This window comes from Cyprinodon tularosa, unplaced genomic scaffold (genome assembly GCF_016077235.1).
Source record: "Cyprinodon tularosa strain WSP-4 unplaced genomic scaffold, ASM1607723v1 ctg248, whole genome shotgun sequence".
Classification (NCBI taxonomy): domain Eukaryota; kingdom Metazoa; phylum Chordata; class Actinopteri; order Cyprinodontiformes; family Cyprinodontidae; genus Cyprinodon; species Cyprinodon tularosa.
The window spans coordinates 682,789-703,757 of record NW_024038921.1 but is presented as its reverse complement, the minus strand read 5'-3'; the positions used below and the strand labels follow the sequence as shown (position 1 = coordinate 703,757).

Sequence of the window (20,969 nt, the reverse complement as noted above, 5' to 3'; positions counted from 1 at the left end):
ATTTAAAATGCACTATACTGTATATCATCGTTTTCAATTAGCATTTAAAAGAACATTTTAAACTACTGGTTATAAAGGCTGTTTATACAAAAATACATTGGAGTTCTCACTACAAAAATCTAATTACATGTCCACACGTACAGTTTCCTTTCAATGTTAGATGTATTATGAATCCCGTATTATGAAACTGGCAAAAACTTGTAGCTATGTATCAATATGGTCCGTAAATATCACCACGATCAACTCTTGGAAACAAATCACTGACATGTGACTCTGTTGGATAAACAGAGGCTTTAAAAATGTTTAAAACAGTGCATTTTTTAATTATTATTATCTTTATTTCAACCTACAAATTGGAACAGAAGAAGGGGTATTGGGTATGGGGTATTGCAGTCTAACAAAAGAAGCCAAACGACCCCCATTCCAAATGGGGGGACCCCTTTGTCTGTTCCAATTTGCATGTTTAAAAAACAAAAACAAGGCTTTGTTGGGCTACTGTATAAAACCTGGAATTTAACACTATTCCTGACATTTTGAATTGAAAAAGCTATCTGTAAGGGAAGTGAAACATCTTCAAACTTGAAAACCAAGTCGAGTGGATTTGTTTTTGTTTTTTTGGAATGACTATGACCTGGATGACTGAGAACCTACGCCAGCATTTCTACTGAGAACTAATGTATTCCATTCTGTTTCTTTCTTTTCTTTCTTTCAGTTACATTTATATCAATTTGAAAGTTATAAAAAAAATGTTTGAATATGATTTTTATTCATGATTCTTAAGTAAAAAGAAAAGATGATATAATCTGCTTCACGGCCACCAACTGTGAAAAACATCTTTAGGAAAGCATAATCAGATGTTTGTCAAAAACAATTCATTATTGCAATAGGCTTTTTTTTCATTTGTTTTTTATATGGATGTACAGTATAAGAAAAGGTTGAAGAAAATTGTAATATTCAAAATAACTTCCTGTGTTTGCAAAAAAGTTTTTAACTCTTGCTTTAGGTGTTTTTTTTGTTGTTGTGGCTTTTCCAGCCCAAAAAAAAAAAGAAAAAGAAAAAAAGAGTTGTTGTCCTAGATGGGAGCATAATGTGTCAATGATGCCCAGTGTTTTCGTATTGCCCTTCCTGCATGCAATAGAATTGCATTTCTTTCCCCAATTCTTCCAAACAAGATGTAACATCCCCAACACTAGCTCAAATGATGGTGATTACAACTTGCCTGAAAGCAACACATGTTGTTATTCTAATTTATACAATTTTAAAATGTTTTCTCAAATTTTGCACAATATTGGGATAGGAACATATACTACATTTTAATGCACTTTTACCTAATGTTCACAATGTTCTTTAATATACGTGAAAGATATTCCTGTAACAAAAAAAAAAAAATAAAAAATCATATTCAAACAAACTTTCTGAGGTTCAGATTTTTGTAATTAGTTTTCATGTACCCCCCAAAAATGTTACAGAAAGTTACAAAATTTGTTAAAGGGTTTGTTAAAGTTTGTTAAATGTAATTTGCATAGAATGCAAAACCTAGTTTACCTTGTCATAGATGAATAATGATAGTTCACTGGGTGAAATGGACCTACAGAGAAGTTTAAACCCCATCGACACCTCCTTTCTCTGCAAATCTCACAATTCTAAACTTCTACCATAAAACGGGTGAATCCAAACGAAGCACCGAGTTGACGTCAATTCTCGGATGTTGCCTTATTTAGTTCTGGCCTGTACTTTTGAATGCCCCAAAATTGACATACAGACCAGCACACTGGTTCATTGGCCCAACAACATGATAGAGGTAGATTTAAGACACCAGTTTAGCTGTTTAGCCTACAGTTGGGTTTACTTCTACAAGAATTACAACGCAGGCAGTTTCTCTATTGAAAATGAGCCAGAACCACGGGGGTAAATGCAGTGTTCCAGGCTGCACTGAGAAAGAGGAAAATTTTCACAGTCTTCTCAAGGATCCGAAGACACGACAGACATGGATTATTTTTGTCTATCAGAAGATCCCTCAAAGTTTGATGGTTTTGAGGTGGACCACGTCCCCCCGCCTGCCCGGTAAGGCAGGGAAGCATTCAATCATTTCAACAAGCATGGGGCCGCAGTTGTCTGGGTCGGGTTCAATCACTCCGTCCCCGGCTGGCTCCATGTTTCAACTACGTGATGCACTGCATCAAAATCCAGGACAATTTTGAAATTGCCCCCAGACATTTTTTTTTTGGTATGAAAAGTAGGACATGTCTGGGAAAAAGAGAACGTCTGGTCACCCTACCATATCAACAATTTGTTGTTTCAATGAGTGGGTGCTTGTTGCTATGATGCGTCTTTGCTCAGCAGCTTCACTTGTTGTAAACCAACCAATCAGCTCATTTGAATATTCATGAGCATACCATAAAAGGAAGAAAACCTGTCGTTTCATTCTAGGACTCTTAACCAGGCTTGCATTAGGGCCCTATTCAGAGACCTTAAGGCCCAACACCAAGTATTCTATATAATCATTCTATGACCCCTTTAAAGTTATGGGAACATTCATGAAACAAAATCTTTCATTAAAAGCCAGTTTACAATAACTCCTGACTCAAACTCACAGTGGGACATTGCATATGCTTCTAATATGAAAAGAGGACTGAAAAATGATGCTGATATCTTATGGTTCCTAAAGAGAACTCAAAACTGGCCAAGATGTTTATTAGTAAGTATACACTTTACAAAAAACAGCGATTGGGAGTCAGACACAACATTTAAAGGATTACAACAAAAGTGAACCATGAGCATATTTAATTCTCCACGGTTGCATTGGGGTCACCTATTTTCAATTTTCACACTTTCAGACGTATATCTGTGGTGAGCTACGGTTTCAGACAATCACTGAAGCTCTCCTTTCTCACCGTGGTTCTTTGAAAATGGCAGACGGTCATAGAAGTGTGTCTACAAAGTGTATGAGAAAACAAATGCCTCAGAAGGGGCAGATATATCCCAGAATGCTTTGCCTGGAGAGCTCTCCTTCCAAAGCATTATGAGATTCGCTGTCACAGTGGCTTGATATTGGCGACTAATAACAAAGATGGCACAGGCAACGTGCGGTGGAGAAGGAGTTACGTGACCGACGGAGGAAAAGGTAGTGATCATCTGTCGTAACGGTAAGTTACCCAAGTTTGCTATAAAGTCCACTATATAGTCCCCGCTCCATATAGTGATTGAGGGTTTTAGGGTTTAGGGTGGACGTTCTGACACAGTAAGCTTGTATAAGCTATGAGAACAGAAACTTTTACACCACCCACATTTTTTTTTTTAAACTGGAGAGGGCGAGTCTTATAAAATTTGTTAAATTTCTCCACAATACTTTTAAGGGGAGATGGTGACCGCTGAGGACCAAAAAATTATCTTCAATATCTCTAAAACTAAAATAGCACAAATTATAGTTTTAACTACACAAGCCTGCACTAACAAAGCACTAACTAATTGTTTTTTTGTACAGATTTTGCACCGCTCAGCTAGCTGAGCTTTTTTCAAAGGGGTGAGGTTTCAGCTCCACACAGCTTAGCTGCCCTTTGGGTCACTGAATTGGGCATGTGGGGTATTCAATATGCAGATATGGTGAAGAATACACTAGTCTGGTGTTATATAAGCTTGAAATGAATGAAACTAGGCAACCCCAATGCATGGAACATAGTATACACTCGTGGTTCACTTTTGTGGTAATCCTGATGCCTTATAAATCCTACAAAAAGTGGAGTTTTAGAGAACTTGACAGGAAATCAGTGAAAATCTAATAAAAGAAGTTCTTATAAGGAACATTCTTAAAGGCTTCAAAACAGAAGGTCTATGGAAGCAAGTAAAAATTTGGGAATTGGGATTGTATTGACTTTTGCCCAGTAATTTATTTATGGAACTGCAAAGGAAACCTGTATTTTCATATCCCTAAACAGTCATAGAAGTCAGGGTCATGCCTGTCCTTAGTGACATTACCTACCAACCTGAGAACTGTGGGTCACTAATTATACTTCCTAGAACCTGAGAACTGCTATACTTCCTGTATAATAGCTAATAATAGGATGTTCAGCAAAAGTAGCAAATCAAGGCTTTTACCAATTGTCTGCTTTGTTTTTTAGAGTAATCAGCATCGGTAATGATTCTCCCCATCCGGTCTAACTTGGTAAAAATGTGTGCGAACAAGCGCGCACACAGGGAAAATGCTGGCACATATGTAGACAAAGACGCACACACTCACACAGTCACATCGTTAACACTGACAAAGGCAGGTCTGTTTGGAGCCCAGTGGACAGAGACATTGTGGCCGTCACCAGAGAGACTTAGTACAACACATTCAGCATTGTCTCTCACACACTCCACAGTATCAACAGACTGTAGTTAGGGTTTTAAAGCCTGAGCACAGCGATATAAAAGAAGTACATTTGCTGCTTACCCCTGAACTTCTTCGGGGGATTGTTGAGGTCTCCTGCATCAGGCTGGACAACGCAACGGTCATCTACCAAGCTGTAAAAATAATACAAAAAGATGATGATCTACTTTCTCTAGGCAACTTCAGGTGTACATAGAAAGAACTGCAGCCCGCTTAAAGTTATCCCCAAAGAACAAGCAGCAGGAAATTCTTAAGAGTTTAAATCTTTGAATATAGAGATATGTATGTACTTCAGAGGAATTACAGAGGTATAAGAAGGTAAGGGTGGGTGATTTAGACATAACCGTTTTAATCACAACATTTTGTTGTAATAGGCCAGGTGAGTTTTTTTTATATAACACCTTTTATTTACAAGATGATTCAAAGTTATATTGATTGTAACATAAAAAAGATGATAATAAAAAAGAGACTGCATTGGGCTAATGGTCGTAAAAATAATTAATGAACACAAATAACCGAAAATAAAAATGAATAGTTTAAATGATAAAATGATGATGAAGAAATATGATAAATAATTGATGAGATAAGCAACTAAGGGTTTTAATACTTTTACAGTTTTCTGGGAGGTTGTTCCAGAATAGTTGAGCATGAGAACAAAAAGTTGGTTCTCCATGTTTGGTTCTGGGTATTACAAGTAGGGTTGATTCAACAACAAGTCTTTAATGTATTTTGTGGTAGGTGATTTATTGATTTATAGACTGGGGTATTTTGAAATCTACTGTATTCCCATAGATTCAGGGAGCCAGTGTAACAACTGAAGAACTTGGTTAATGTGCTTCACTTTCTCAGTTTTAGTGAGGACATGATCAGTAGCAGCTGCAGCTTTCTGAGAGGCTCTTTAGGCAGACGTGTGAAAACACCACTGATGTAAGAAAGTCTTCTTAAGCTTAATGCATAAATTCATTTTTCCAGCTCCTGCTCAGACTGGAGCTCTTTATCCTTAATGCTTGGTTAAATCACAAAGCTCACAACTAATATATAAGGCTTTAGATGAACAGCTACCAGTGAGCATACAAAAATATTTGTTGAGAAAGAGGCAAGATATAATTAATGTTAATGTTTAGCTCTTACGTAAACCAACAGAATGAAAACAATGTGCACTTCAGTTAATGCTGTGAATGTATGGAACAAATTCAGTGTTGACTTAAAGCAATATCCAAAAATGAGGCTGTTTAAAAAAAAAAGGCTCAAACTGGTTCTCTTAAAAAGATATGAGATGGAGGAAGGTTGGTGACCATCAATGGGTACCCTTACTATCTGTAAATGGGTGTATACACATTTAGCAAAAGTTGTGGTCGTTTGGACTATGAGTATTAACTGGATAAATGAAGATCAGGGTAGGGACAAGTAAACGTGTATCGGTTTTATATGTAACTTATTTATCTGCATACTTAACAGACCGTTGCAATAGTATGCAATAGTAGGTTAGGATTTAGGAATATTTCTGGTTTTATAGAATATAGGAAGGACAAGAGGTATGATAAAATACGTTCTCTTTTTCAATCCCTTTTCAAACATATGCACTAAATCATGTAAATAACAATTAAATAGGTCTAAGTTTTTGTGGTTTTTGAAGTAAATTTTGTCAAGATCAGCCCTAGTTGGAGACAACTTTGTTACTGGACCTGTTGGGGACTGGACCTCTAATCATTTCAACAAAACTAGACATTTTGTTGCAGGCCCTGACAGAGAGGAGTTCAGATGCCACAGTCACAGGAGGGTTTGTTAGCCTATTGAGCGTAGCAGATAAGACACAAGCATTGTCAATATTTTTGATGATTATCTCAGAGAAGAAACACTCTTAGAATAAATGTCAATTTTAATTAGGCCTCTTTAAGACACCAGATACAATAAATCCTCATATACTGTAGGCTGTTTTATCAAACACACAAACTATTCTCTAAGTGCATCTTAGATGTTTTACACATGAAGATTTAGTACCTTGAGGTCCAAATACAACAAACACATGACTGAATGCTCCTTTTCTGTGTGCTCATGGCTTGCTTTCCACGTATCTGTAACCTCTCTCCTACTTGCGTGTGGACCTGTTTCTGCTCACTCATATCAAATTAAGTAACTTTAAGGGTAGTGCCCTCAGGAGAAACTAAACCATTTTGATTGGCTGCACTGTATTCTTCCTGGCTTTGTCTAGTATCAGCAGCAAAGCAATCTAGGCCAATTCTAAACATCTAAGGCAATGACAGAACACAAAACAATAAGAGTTTTGAGAGAGAGGTTTTACAGCAGCAGCTCATAACAGAAATACTTGGATATTAATTATAGCAATAATAGTAACAACTGAAAATACTCTTTTTAACAAAAGTGCAGTCACCTAAATGAAAGCTTTAAAACAAAGAGCCGAAAGTGAGGCACTACATTTTAATTGGTACATTTCTGACATTTTTAGCTACAGTGTGAGGATCAGCATGTGACTCCTCTGGAGGAATTGAAGGCTGCAGAAATGATCTTAGCACTCAAGTGGAGCCAACATTGATGGTCTCTGTGAATAAAGGAGGGTTTTGGACCATTGCCCATGTTGTTTTTCTCTACAGTTTCCTAAAATGGTTGCTGCCTACATTCCAGAAAGTACAAATTCAACAAACACAGCGAGTAACTGATATCATCAGCAGCTGTGAAAAAATAAAACAATCCAATGGTATATCTCTTAAAACTTCATCATTCTTCCAATATGTTCATACAGTATCTCTGCCAATAACACCAAATTCAGGGGCAGTCAGCTCCAACTTTATTTGGATCTTTAGGAACTTCAACAAACTTCCTCTCAATCATAGACCTAACCAAATCCTGTGATCCTGTGTGTAAATATTGTCCACAAGTACCAACTGGTTACAGGTAAATTAAGAAGATAAGCTTGACTAAGGTTTATCATGTTTAAGCCTAACCACTATCATCATAGGTAAGTTGCCTCATGAAATATGAAAAATTCTGACCTCAGACCAAACCAAGAAACTACAACTTAATCTTATGTTGAAACATTACATCCCCAGTGTTTGGAGCCTAAATTTAGCTTTAGCTGAAACAAGTAACATCCTTTGTAATAACCAAAAAGGTAAAATGGATTGCCCTCTTTAAAAACATATTTTACTGTTGAGGCTTCTTAAGAGGAAATCCTTAAAGGGGTCATAGAATGATTCTATAGGGTATTTGGTGCTGGTCCTTAAGGGCTCTGAATAGGGTGCGTAACATTGGTTGGGCTGAAAATGGCATTGCTGTTCTATCAGCCCTAATGCAAGCCTGGTTAAAAGCCCCAGAATGAAACGACAGGTTTTCTTCCTTTTATGGTATGCTCATGAATATTTAGATGAGCTGTGCGCTGATCTGTTGGTTCACAACGAGCAAAGCTCCTGAGCAAAGACGCACAATGGCAACAAGCACTCAATCACTGAAACATCAAATTGTTGATATGGTAGGGTGACCAGACGTCCTCTTTTTCCCGGACATGTCCTACTTTTCATAACAAAAAAAATGTCTGGGGGGAATATCAAATTCGTCCAGGATTTTGGTGGAGTACAGTGCAGCACATAGTCAAAACAGGGAGCCAGCGGAGGACGGAGCAATTGAACCCGACCTGGTGACGGTAGCCTGGACAACTGCGGCCCCGTGTCCAGTATGCTTCTGTCACCGGGTTGGGTTCAGTCGCTCCGTTCAACGCTGGGGCCTAACAGTTTAGCGACTAAATATTACTTACAGCTTGCGGTTGTGATGGCCTTACGGTCAGACCAGGCCCTTCGGTAAAAAAAAGTTTAGCAAATCCTACTTTGAACTGTCCAAGATTTTGAAAGCCGCCTTCGGTGAAATGCTTAGAGCAAATGAAAAGCTGAGTATCAAACTTTGCATTGATCTTCTGACAGGCAAAAATAATCTATGTCTGTCGTGTCTTCGGATCCTTGGGAAGACTGTGAAAAATTTCCCCTTTCTCCGTGCAGCCTGGAACACTGCATATCGCCCGTGGTTCTGGCTCATTTTCAATAGAGACACTGCCTGCTTTGCAATTCTTATAGAAGTAAACCTAACTGTAGGCTAAACGGCTAAACTGGTGTCTTACATCTACCTCTATTCATGTTCTCTTGGGCCAGTGAACCAGTGGGCTGGTCTGTATTTCAATTTCGGGGCATGACAAAAGTACAGGCCACAACCAAATTCGGCAACATCCCTGAATTGACGTCAACTCGGTGCTTTGTTTGGATTCGCCCGTTTTATGGTGGAAGTTTAGAATTGTGAGATTTGCATAGAAATAAGGTGTCAATGGGGTTTGAACTTCTCTGTACGTCCATTTCACCCACTGAACTATCATTATTCATCTATGACAAGGTAAGCTGGGTTTTGCATTCTATGGCCCCTTTAATTGTGCCTCCTTTAGAATCAAACACTGAGCAATTTACAAGAGTTTGTGCATCTTAACATCATGTTCAAAATTACATCTACAGTGATGCAAAATAGATAAAAACACATGGATGTTGGGTAAGGTGATTCTTTTTAAAATAAAAAGCCAGTGATTAGGGCATTATATTGCATTTGACTAATAATATGGAAAGAATGAGGATATTAGTTAGTAGTGATTAACCCATATTTTCCTGCTCTTCCGATTTCTTTTTCATCACCTAATTGTCCACTCCTGTCTCTCTGAAATTTAGCATCTCTGCATATAAGGTGTGGATAGAACAGTGAAAAATGCAATCGACTGTCAAAATAAACTGGAGCTTTACACAACATATATGTAATGCACTGGTTTCAATGAAAACAAATAACACCAAAAATCAATACAACCGAAATAAAACCCACACACAACCCAAACTGACTTTGATCTTCCAAAGTATTTATTCTTTTCTGCTATTACAGCTGTGAGTTGATACTCCTCCTGAGGCTGTCATGTTACCCTCTGTGGTATTTATCTGTATGAGACCATGAATCTGGCAAGCACCTGACGCATGATTGAACTCCCCCCTACATGGCTACATAAGGAATATTTCTGACCCCTTGTTAAATGAATGGATGTATGAATGAATCCATTACTTAAGTTAATTACTTTGTTAATTACTTTGTTTACACTTTTTTTAATCCACTAAACATATGTATAGACAGTGCGGCGTCAGGAAGTGACAGCCTAGTGCTTAGGGCATTGCGCTTGGAATCCAGAGGTTCAAAGTTCAAGCCCCACTCCCACAGACTGCCACTCTGGGTCCCTGAGCAAAGACACTTAACCCAACACTGCTCCCCAGGCGTCACATGATGGCAGCCCACTGCTCCCCAAGGGGATGGGTTAAATGCAGAGTTAATTTCGTTGCTCTGTACTTGTGACAGTGTAAAGACGAAAAAACGCTGGAAAGTGTAAAAATACAAGACCTAACAGTACAATCTATCTGTACTATCGAGGTGCTCGCTGTACAATGAGACTTTATCCATCTGTGATCCTAATTTGTGGCACTTCTGTATTTCTTAATTAAACTTAACCATACACACTTAAACAGGCCTTTAATATGTCAGATCTGCAATCTTTAGGTGCAGTGACAGGCAGGGCTGGGATTCCTAACCACGCTCTCCTACTTAGAGGTTTACCAGCACCAAAGAGTTAAGCATACATCCCCCTCCCCCCCTTTACTTCATAATACAAACATGATAAATGAGATCAGCAATATACTTGAAAGTTTCATGCAGGTTTAGCTTCAGCCCATTGTAAAACATGCTGGGACAGAAGCCAAATACAACATCCCACTTAGTAGAATATCTACAGCAGAAAAAAAAGTGTCTTTACATTTTAAAGGGCAAGAAACGAGCTGCTCAAAGCTTGATATAGAGTGAGAATGACTTTATGATACATGGAACTTGAAAATTCACCTCTGAGGTTTGTGATTGGCTGTTAATACCAAACAGAACAGTCGACCACTGAACACCCAAAGCCTATGCTGCTGCTTGGACATTTCAAACACATCCAACCCATCTCACAGAGAACTCTCTGCAGTTTGACATTGGAAACAGCTCAGAAGGAGACATGATGCTGAGAGCACTCTCTGTTGTGTGCAGCTTCTTCCTTGAGGGCAGATGATCTGGAGAATACAGCAAAGTTGGATTTGTTTGTGGTGTGGGTGGCTAATGGCCAGCACTTTCATGACAGTTTTACAGATTGGTTTGCTTGGTTGTGTGAGCGTGCACATAACTATACGTGGGAAGTGCCTGCATGTAAGAAAGGCCACAATGTCTTTATAATGACTCAGTGTTTGCAGTGGGTCGTTCCATATTTCATGAGCCAGCAGGGGAGGAGAGGGAGGTCCAGGACTATAAGCTTTTAGCTCCGATTCAATTACAAATTGAAAATACCTTCACCTTGTGAGGATTACACTGCACAGCTGTCGATGGCAACAATAAAAGGGTAGAGCAGAAACCAAGTCAACTGGGGCATACGGTGAAAGATAATTTACATTTAATTTACTAAATTTCCTGACCAGAACAATTTTTTGTTTTATTTGGGTTCTCAGCTAGACTTTTTGAGTGTAAAATAGTAAATATCATCAGGGACCAACCTGATTTAAAACATTTATAAATTAGCACATGTTGTCCGACAGCAGTGTCTAACTTCACTTCCGCCGCTTCTCCTGTTAACATGGTAAAGCCCTCCAGAGCGTCCGGGACCAGGCTACACGTGGTACCAATTAGCCAATGAGCTGTGTCGATCAGGGTCACTGCTGCTAGCAACTTTTAGAGAAAGCAGGCAAAACGGGTGATGGGAAAGAAGGAGAAGACGATGACAAGAAGAAAGCAGAGAAAGCACAGACTGTTGGAAGAACTGCGGTGAACTGGTGACAGAAAAGTGAAATAAATGGTGTAATCAAAGATGACCTGCATATTTTGAGTATGTTTGACTCATCCTACTGCAGTGAAGCAGGATTCTCTATCATGACCATAATCAAAAATATAGTGAAATAATATCTATCCAGGTTCACTAATGAGCACCATTATATGTGCTTGAGAAAGGCTTTGACGCCATTCAAACCAAGGTTTAAAGCCCTGCAGGGCAGCCTAAAACCCACTTATCTCATCAAGTCATACAAAAAGAGAAAAAAAACCCAAAAACAAACAGTTAGTTCAGGTGTTTTATAAAATATGTAATTGTTCTCTACTTCAAAAAACACTTAAGATTTTATAATGGAAACATTTTATTTTCTTTTTTTATATATATATTTTTTTATTTAAAAAGTCAATGTATAACATTTTATGTCAGTGTTAAATTCTGTTTAAAGTAACAGATTATAATTAAAAATGTCTCCAAACCTTTACTGGTTGTTGGTTTTCTTTATTCGGACACTGCTGATTTTTAATTGGTTACCCCTTGATCTATACTTATGCATCCTTTTACAATGTAGCATGAATTTTACTGCTTTTAATATTTCAACTGTTCCAGGTAGCATTTTTTGCATATGTGAACAAATATATGTATAGCTGCATATATATATATATATATATATATATATATATATATATATATATATATATATATATATATATATATATATACTCTGTGTAATATACATTTTTTGCCATGACTTTATAGAAGGAAATAAATGTCACTAACAATGATTATTTCAATGTTTGCTTAATGTTCAATCTTTGTTGATGCCTGAGGGGTGCAGTTTTAGGAAGTCCTTTTGCTCTTCACCATTATAGTAGAATCAACAGTTTGAAGGGAAGAATATTGCGATATGACACGTGCATTTGTTACCATTCCCATGCTTTAAAAGCTGATATGATTGCGGAAACGATTACCTTTGGCACACGTTGCAATCACACGGGGTCAAAGGGTGGTAGAAAGTGGGAATATAACCTTAACGCATGCGCAACAGCATGTTTAAAGGTCACATGGAAAGGGAGCCCAAATGTCAGCCAATGAGCTTATCTGGCTCGACAGCAATTGACCAATCAGTGATTGTAATTTGAAGAGTGAGGTAGCCCTCCCCAGCAGGAGCTCCCTCCGACAACATTTACAGGATTTTGCATTAGGTAGGCAAAGCGGAAAAGGGAAGATTGCTCAAAAAGACAATGAATATAAGGCTAAATGTAGACACACATTACATACATTACCCAAAGTATCTAGAGGGTGGCAAACAGTTTTATTCCAGTGCCAAAAAGGGATATTGGAAAGTTTAAAAGATAGAAGATTAGAAGAGACTAACTTAATGAGCAGCTGAACACAACAAAGACATTGGTTAATCAATATTGATGTTAATAAACAAGGAGCTAATGGTTGTTCATATTTATGTAGATAACAATCATTCCATTGCTTTGTCATAATTACATTGATGGCTTACATTTAACTTGCTTGCATTGCTTTATTAATTACACACACGGGAACCCTAGGTTCAGCATTGTGCTTCACTATATTCCTGTATAAACCATCCTTACTAACTTTGTTGGAGCTTTGCTCACACTGGCTTACTTCCCTCATAGGCAGAGCGATCTTGCAGTTAGAATTACCCTGTCATTGCTAATTCAAATACTATTAATATCATCGCAATTAAAAGGTAAGTGGTAAGTAGCCTGCAATTTTATAGCACTCTTTAATGTCAGGTGACTCCAAAATACTTCACTTTACATTGAATTATTTACTCACTGATGGTGGTACACTATAGCCACAGCCGCTCTGGGTCACAGTGACAGACGCAAGGCTGCTGTACATACTCTCTGTATGAACGGCAAACTTGGTGGCAAAAAAACCATCTGCTTTGCTGATTTTCTTCAGAATTGGCTTAATATCTCCAGTAATCCATCTATGTATAGATCTGCTACGAACAATATTCGTAAACTGCTAAAATAACATGAATTAGACAGTAACTATGATGTATCTTTCTGGGTTTTTTCCAAGTATTCTGACATCCAGTGCTGGGAGAGACTTTGTCCTGTTAGCAGTGCTTTGAAATACCTGGTTTTGGTTGCTCCCAGTAGCACGTTAAAACTAAGCCCCATCAATTGTGTTACCATACAAAAGCCATCCCCATCTACAATGCTAGCATTTCTTTTCCTATCATATTATAAACATTTTGCATAAAGCCTCCACTTTTCTATGGACAAACCTTTGCCTTCAAAGCCCAGCATAGAAACTGATTCTGTTCCACCATGCAGCACGGCAAAATAGGGGCTATTTAGGAGTTAATAAAGTGTTTATAATTACAAACAAAACAGTTTGTTCTCAATTAATGTACTCAATTACTCTAATGAAACGATTTCTAATCTAATCAACCATTGACAGTTAATATTTGTTAAGAAGTTATACTTGTGTGAAAAAAAAAAAGTTTCCTTTGCTTTTGAAAACATTTGTAAATAAAATATTGTATTTAATTAGTTCTGTAAAAGTATAACACACCTTGTTTCACTGATCTCACATGTGCTATAATAATCTGGAGAATATTTCACAAAGAAGAGTTTTTAATAAAATGAAGAACATTATGATCAACAGCGAGCATCCTCTTCGGAAGAGTGTTAAACAACAACAGGGTATTTAGTCAAAGGCATCCAGAGATCCAGTGCAAGACAGACAGATACAGAAAGATCCCTCCTGCCTACAGCTTTTAACATCTACAACATTAACAATTAATTTCCCTTTGGGATTAGGACAGTATTTTTTAAGTGGATTTTGAGTATCTTAGAAAAATGAAAAAAATTAAAATAAATGGTCTTGGGTATTTTGCAACAATTACATTGCTGATAAATATTGATAGAAAATACTCCCATCTGCATTTGACTGTTAACCAAATTATCATGGATTGTCGTCACATTAGTTCCATATGGGAATCTTAAAGAGATTTATACCACCTTAGTTGGACTAACTTGTTACTTGTGTGAACTGATTTCCCTTGTGTTTGACCAAGCAACTGATGTATAACCTAAATAAGAATGTACAAGTCACTGTAGTAGTTGCTTTGTCCACCACTGAGTAATACAATTGCTACAAGGCTTAACAGTGCCTATACTCATCCCATTTTCTGATTTAAATGATCATTTTCACTGGTCTACAATAGTTTTGATTCCACTATTACTGCTAAGTAACAACTTCACTTATTCTACTTTTTCAAATTTGGTATTTTCTGAAATAAGTTTTTTTTAAAAGGTGTAATTTATAGGAAATGTTTTGACCAACTACCATACATTTACTTTTTTCATTATAAATAACCAGCTTTTTTATTTTTGAAAATTCAAATTATGTGGTGTCATCTGCATATAGCCAGATTTTCAACACCAATGGCAAATCATGAAAATAAAGAGCATAAAGAGGTCCCAAACAACTGCCGTGGAGCACTCCACAATCCATCAGTACAGTTCAGGATAAATAACATTAAAATAAATGTTATACTATCAATTATTTTAATAATAATCTATAAGAATTTGACTTTTCCAAAAGATTTTTTTTATTTAAACTATTAAAAGCAGCCTAGATTTGCAAAACCTTAACAAGCTTAAATGCCTGTAGCTGTCAAAAAAAAAAATACGTGTATACAATGCTGACTCAAGATCTTTCAACAGACAGGTGTTTCTTAAATATGTGTAGATGAGAAGTTAAATTTGTTTTAAAAAAATGTTAATGCAACTTAGGAGAGCCTGATCACAGCGTAATTTGGACAACTGACAGTGTAATGGCCAGTTACGCAGAAATGCACTGGTAAGAACCCTCATTATTTTTGAACAGTTTGAACAACGTAATGAGATGTCAAAGAGAGTTCTGGATTGACCGGAGTTTTGCTTGGCAGAATGGAGAAAACCTACCATCATGCTGCCACATCCTCAAAAGACTACTGAACAGTTTCTTCCCCCTGGCCATCAGACTGCTTAACGCCACATAACTTTTGTGCAATGACAATAAAGGAAGTCTAAGTATAAGTCTAGTCTAAGTCTAAGCAGAAACCTGCATCCCCAGCTCATTCCTCTCTATTCCCTCACACCATTACAGATAAGGCATGTAACCGTTATTTCAGGCTAAACAACTTGTGTCTTGTCCGACACCATTAATATTTCAATTCAGTTTCAATTTCAATTCAGTTTATTTATATAGCGCCAAATTCACAACATATGTCATCTCAAGGCACTTTACAGTTTAATATTTAAACTCTAGTGCAAAAAGAACCAAAAAAAGTATGTATTATATGAAACTAGTAGAAGAAAACATACCCCAGGGTACTGATGAAACCATTGGTGGATCCTTCTGCGTACAGGGAGCAGATGTCCCCAATGTGCAAGAAGCTGGACATTTTATCCGACATGTTTGACACCAGTAAGAGAGCACCTGGAATCAGAATCAGAATCAGAAATACTTTAATAATCCCAGAGGGAAATTACTTTTGTGACACGCTCCAGTTACAGTTTTATATAATATATACACACATCCAACTATACAATATAATAAAGATAAAAATAGGAATAAAAGAGATCAAATATATACACATATAGCTCTTTTGTATATATATCTGTACGTATATTTATGCATATGTAAAATCTAAATCCAAATAAGTGAAAATCCAAGTAAAGTGATAAATCCAAGTAAAGTGAATGAATACAAGGATACATATAAAATAAAAGAATAAATATTGAGCAACTTTAGTTGTGAAAGAGTTTGAGTGAGATGTAAAAACAGTCCAAACATTTCTTAAGCATTCAGGTTTCCAGGCCCTTTAGGTGGTTTTCCATGAGACATGTAGTGGACAGAGCAAATATGAGAGAAGGTGTTCCAGTCAGACTGGACCAAAGTCGTTTTAAATCTAAATACAAACTATTGTGAGGGTAAAAAGTAACACTGCAGCTGGTGACAGGGGGAGGCTCTTCTGCAGCAGGAAGCTTATCAGGGTTGTCTAGAAGATGGATAGGGTTAAACACAGGGGAATCCAGGGAGAACACTTACCCTGGGTCACCAAAATTTTGAGAATTGCGTGTCTACGAACCACCAGAGCTGCAATACTAAAAGTTATATAAAAGTATACTATGTGATAGACCAAAACTGGATCAAACTGACCAAAAATAAGGAGAAAGGAAATAGATCCCATACATTTAGATTTATTATGTAAAAAGTGTTTTTTTTTCTCCATTTAAGAGTTATCCACTCCTATGTGTTGATCTTTATCCAGGGGCGGAGCTAGATGGGGGGCCACCCTCAGCCATTCAGTGGCCACCCCTAGCATTTTTTTTCCGCCCACAGTGGCAGCAGTAATACATTCAAGGGAAATGTTCAAACTTATTAAACATTTGAATTTTATATATATTAACAACTACTTGACAACTAAAACGCTGTGTTTTGCACATGAAAATACTAATAATTTAGGTTGATATATATACAGAATTCATGCTCTTTTCAGAACTACATTTTTGTATTATATGAAGTAAAGAGAAAATTATGTCTCTGCAAGTCATCTAGTGAAATCATAGATACATAACTACTTTAACAATAACTTAAAAATCCATTTAATGTAGATATTAGTACATATATGTTTTATGCAGAACAATTTTTGTTAAAAAATTGATTAGCAGTGTTGGGCACGTTACTTTGAAAAAGTAATTAGTTGTAGTTACTAGTTATTTCTACCAAAAAGTAACTGAGTTACTAACTGAGTTACTCCACAATAAAAGTAACTAGTTACTAGTAAAAGTAACCATTGCGTTACTTTTGCATTTCTCGCCCCCGTAACCCTCACCACCCGGCCACCACCTTCTCGCTGTGTGTTTCCAAAGCCACTTGAATAGAGTGGACAACAAAGACAAGTACCTGCAGAGAGCTTTGCATTTATTGTAACTCAAAGTAAATGACATCAGGGTGGAACGCTACCCGTCCGGTATCTGATGCGGTGTAAATATCATCAGGCTGCATTACCTCGAAGTTTTTTATCAGGGTGTTCAGATCTGGAGAGTAAATGAAATTAATAACTGTGGATGTCTAATTCTGAAATCCTGTGTGTTTGGGTTGTTATAGATACTCCATCCATCCATCTATCCATCCATCCATCCATCCCGATTTCTCCCTTTCTCCATATAGGCTAACATTTGATCGTTCACGCTCTCCATAGTTCCCCTGTGGCGCCAGCACAGGGCAGTTGTTACGCGCCTTTAGTGAGCATGCGCGTTTCCTGTCGCTTGCGAGATGAATCGTGCCGCCTGCACTGTGCAGAGATGCAGGGGAAACGGTATCTGATGGGGAAACGCAGCTCGACGTAACATCGGTATTTCCATGTGGAAAACCCTGCTTTTCTGCTGGAGTCCTCCTCACTCTCTATCTCTCTGTGCGTGCTGTACGTTAACACCTGTCAGCAGAAACACCCACCTACCCAACTGACAGATGTAATCTCACTATGCATCAGCCATTCTCATCCTCCCCTCTCTCATTACAAGGCGCGCCCGAGTCCTATCATTAAAAAGGTTAATTATGCGACCTGAGTAACGTGCAGTAACGGGGTGTCGGCAATGGTAACTGCGTTACAGTTACAAAGTAATTAGTTAGATTACTCCTTACTTTCAATGCCGTTACACCTATCACTTTTGATTAGTCAGCACAGATGTTTAAATATATCTATTTGTTAGGAAAGGTTGTAGGAAAGTATGGTTAGTTTTTATTTACAAAATACAGATGTTGTGTTCATTCCTTTTGGAAAAGTGTAGATTGATCCTAAGGTTCTGGTGCCTATCCTCTTTCGGCCACCTTTATTAAAATTTTCTGGCTATCTGGCTACGCCTCTGTCTTTATCCAAAATACACTTTGTGGTTGAAAACATGTCAGTGAGAGCAAGGAGTGGATTTCCCAGAGACTGACAGAACCCTGCATGGCTGGGTTGATTTGCATATTAGCGGCAGGAAATGAAAATTCTCCATCGTTACAGTAACCTGTTGGTGTTGCTTTGCAGCGTTAAAGTTTTGGGGGGGCACCTATCAGGAAAGGTTTCTGCACCTGCAAACAGCTCACCCCCGCCGAGGCTGCCTGCAGGAATCTGACCAATTCAGAAAAAATAAAAACGAGCGGTAAATAATCAGTAAAAACAACAGAGTTCAGGGAACCGTTTGCAGCGAGCAAGGAGGGCGGAGAAAATGCGCATCAAACTGAAGCGATGCTTTGTTTCAGCCTGAAAACTCTGTAAAACTTTTGCAAACGCTGCTCCCAATGCTTCATGATGTCTAGGTGGTGCTTATTTCTGGGTAAACTAGTGAGTTTGTAAAAACAATCAGTCCTCAGCCTGGAGCTCACCATCTAAGGAGGAAACATCTCTTTCTCCGCTAAGAAAGGATCGCTGAAAGGAAGAGAGGATAAACAGAGAGTTGTGCGCTCAACTTTACCTCAAGCTCAGGCGATCAGCTTTCCTCCAACTAGAACAGCCAGCATGACTGTGGCAGACTTGTTCCCCAGAAGCAGAGACAGATCCAGCCGTCAGCGGCTCCAATAATCGGCGTCTGCGTCCTCTGCAGCAGGCAGCGGCACTGGCTGAGCTGAGCTGAGCTGCCACTTCTTCCTCTTCTTCTGTTTAGGCGCCTGCTGTGTTGATAGCTGGGAAATGTGGTTTCATTTTACCCCAAAGTAATCTGAGTCGCTGATGCGTCTTTATAAACAGCGTGTTTGATTTAAAAAGGGTGGTCCATAGATTATAAAACATAAAATTGTTAGGTTTCTGTTTCTGTTATGTTTTTCTTTTGATATTCAGGTTTGCTTTGCTCTTTGCTTTATTTGTTTTTATGGTTTTGATGTGTTCCTTGTTTTTTTTCTTATTTACTGTCTAAGTCTTGGTTCTGTTATATTTTCTTTTTAGTGTTCAGTTTTGCTTTACTCCTTGTTTTCTGGTGTTAGTGGTTTTATTTGTATTTTGCTGTGTTCTCTAGTTTATTCTTAGTTACTGTTTCAGTCTTTGCTCTGTTATGTTTTTCTTTTGAGTGTTCAGTTTTTTCCCCTTATGTTTTATAGTCTTAGTGGTTTAATTCTTTTGTTTTTTCTGGCTTCTGCTGCCCTCTTGAGTTCTCATTTTTTCCCTAGCTCCTTTCTTGTTTCTGCTCTCCTCACACCTGCTCCCAATCTGCTCGTTAACCCTCTCTTTGTTTCAGTCTCCTACAAATATTCTCTCTGCTCCGTTCTTCTTTGCAGGGTGCTTGTCTTGTCTAACTTTCTCCTACTCCGTCTCTCATTTTCTCATTTTGGGTCATCTATCCACTACCAAATCCTGACAAATTTGCTACTTTTTTTTTTACGATTGGATTTTCTAAGCTGTAAATATTTTTAACATTCGAGCACAAAGAGTATGAAATTATATGTTATTTACATTTTATCAGTATTGAAACCAGCCATCAAGTACTGTAGAGTGAGGACCTGCAGCAGTGAATTGTCAATCATCTGTGGGATTTTTGCAATTAGATTTGAATGGAATCCGGCTCCTTTTTCACCACAACAGACTGGTGCAGTGCAATGGCATAAATATCGGTAAGCAGAGACTGCAGTTGCTTAGGGGCCCCCGACCTCTTAGGGGCCCCGTCACTGACTCCTGTTACGCAATTGTGCACTAAGACGTCTTATTGCAGATGTAATGGTTTAAGAACAAATAAAAACAAATGTAATGATATAAAAGGAGTAGAAATATATAAATAAATCTAAACAATGTATGTATAAAAAATAAATCTGCCAGTTCAACAACAAAATACACTTAGTTAAGCAAATTGTACAAAATAGCAATTAAAAGATAAAAAACATATCAGATTTATAGTCGCCACACTGCAGATATATTAGAATCTGTCCTTAAAATACAGCCAAACCCATTTCCACAGTAACAGATAAAAACCTTTCAATAAACCAAATATTACCCACCAGATATCTGACTCAATAACCATTTAAAAAACATTTTTCTTTAGTTTTAGACGGAACTATTAACATACTTGGATTAAATTATCTGCCCTTACAATATCCGCCACTGTCTGGTGCCAAGTACCTTTTTTCTCTGAGCACGGAGCAGCCTGCTTGCTTGGACTCGCAATGAATCATGGAAAATCCATGGCTACGTAGGATAAACTGGACCTGTGATAAAGCGGACAAAAAAAAAGGATGCATTTGTCAGCCGCATAATGAGGAGTCTTGCAATTCGAACAATCCTCGGTGCCGTGCAATGACATAATCAGCATACGAATCTGACCTTCGGATAACACAGCAGATGGAATCAAACTCAGTAATAGACTCCTCCGTTTGAGACAGGAACTTCCCTGATGTAAATAAGATTTCCCTCTCTTCCGTGCTTTATATTTAAATCTACCTGAGCTGATATGCTTTTGGAATTAACAGATGTGGTCTGTTGGGTGTCTTGCCTGGTGAAAGATTAAAAAAATGCATTCAAGGCAGTTTCTTTGAATCTTAATCAAATGTCAAGTACCAATATTCTCTTTGGCTTTTTAATTCAGAGAGCTGCCTCTTTTAGCTGGTTTGTAAGTGTACAGAAATAGGCTATCAGTGATGTTTCAGGGCACAGGATTTTCTTTCAGCAAGCATAAAAACTGGAATTCCATCCACCATTCTCTATTCTTCATTTTACAG

The 20,969-nt window shown here is 37.8% G+C and overlaps 1 protein-coding gene across 1 annotated transcript in view; it reads right to left on the bottom strand.

Annotated features, from left to right (window-relative positions):
* Positions 1-18,930, bottom strand: part of LOC119785392 (inositol 1,4,5-trisphosphate receptor type 1-like) — a 144,388-nt gene extending 125,458 nt beyond the window's left edge. Inside the window, exons 1-3 of the mRNA XM_038288022.1 lie at positions 18,743-18,930; positions 15,602-15,716; positions 4,433-4,503 (exon numbers count right to left, since the gene is read on the bottom strand). Coding sequence (XP_038143950.1) covers positions 4,433-4,503; positions 15,602-15,693 — 163 coding nt within the window. The 5' untranslated portion in view covers positions 15,694-15,716; positions 18,743-18,930. The remainder of the gene's footprint in view (positions 1-4,432; positions 4,504-15,601; positions 15,717-18,742) is intronic.
* Positions 18,931-20,969: the final 2,039 nt, after the last annotated feature.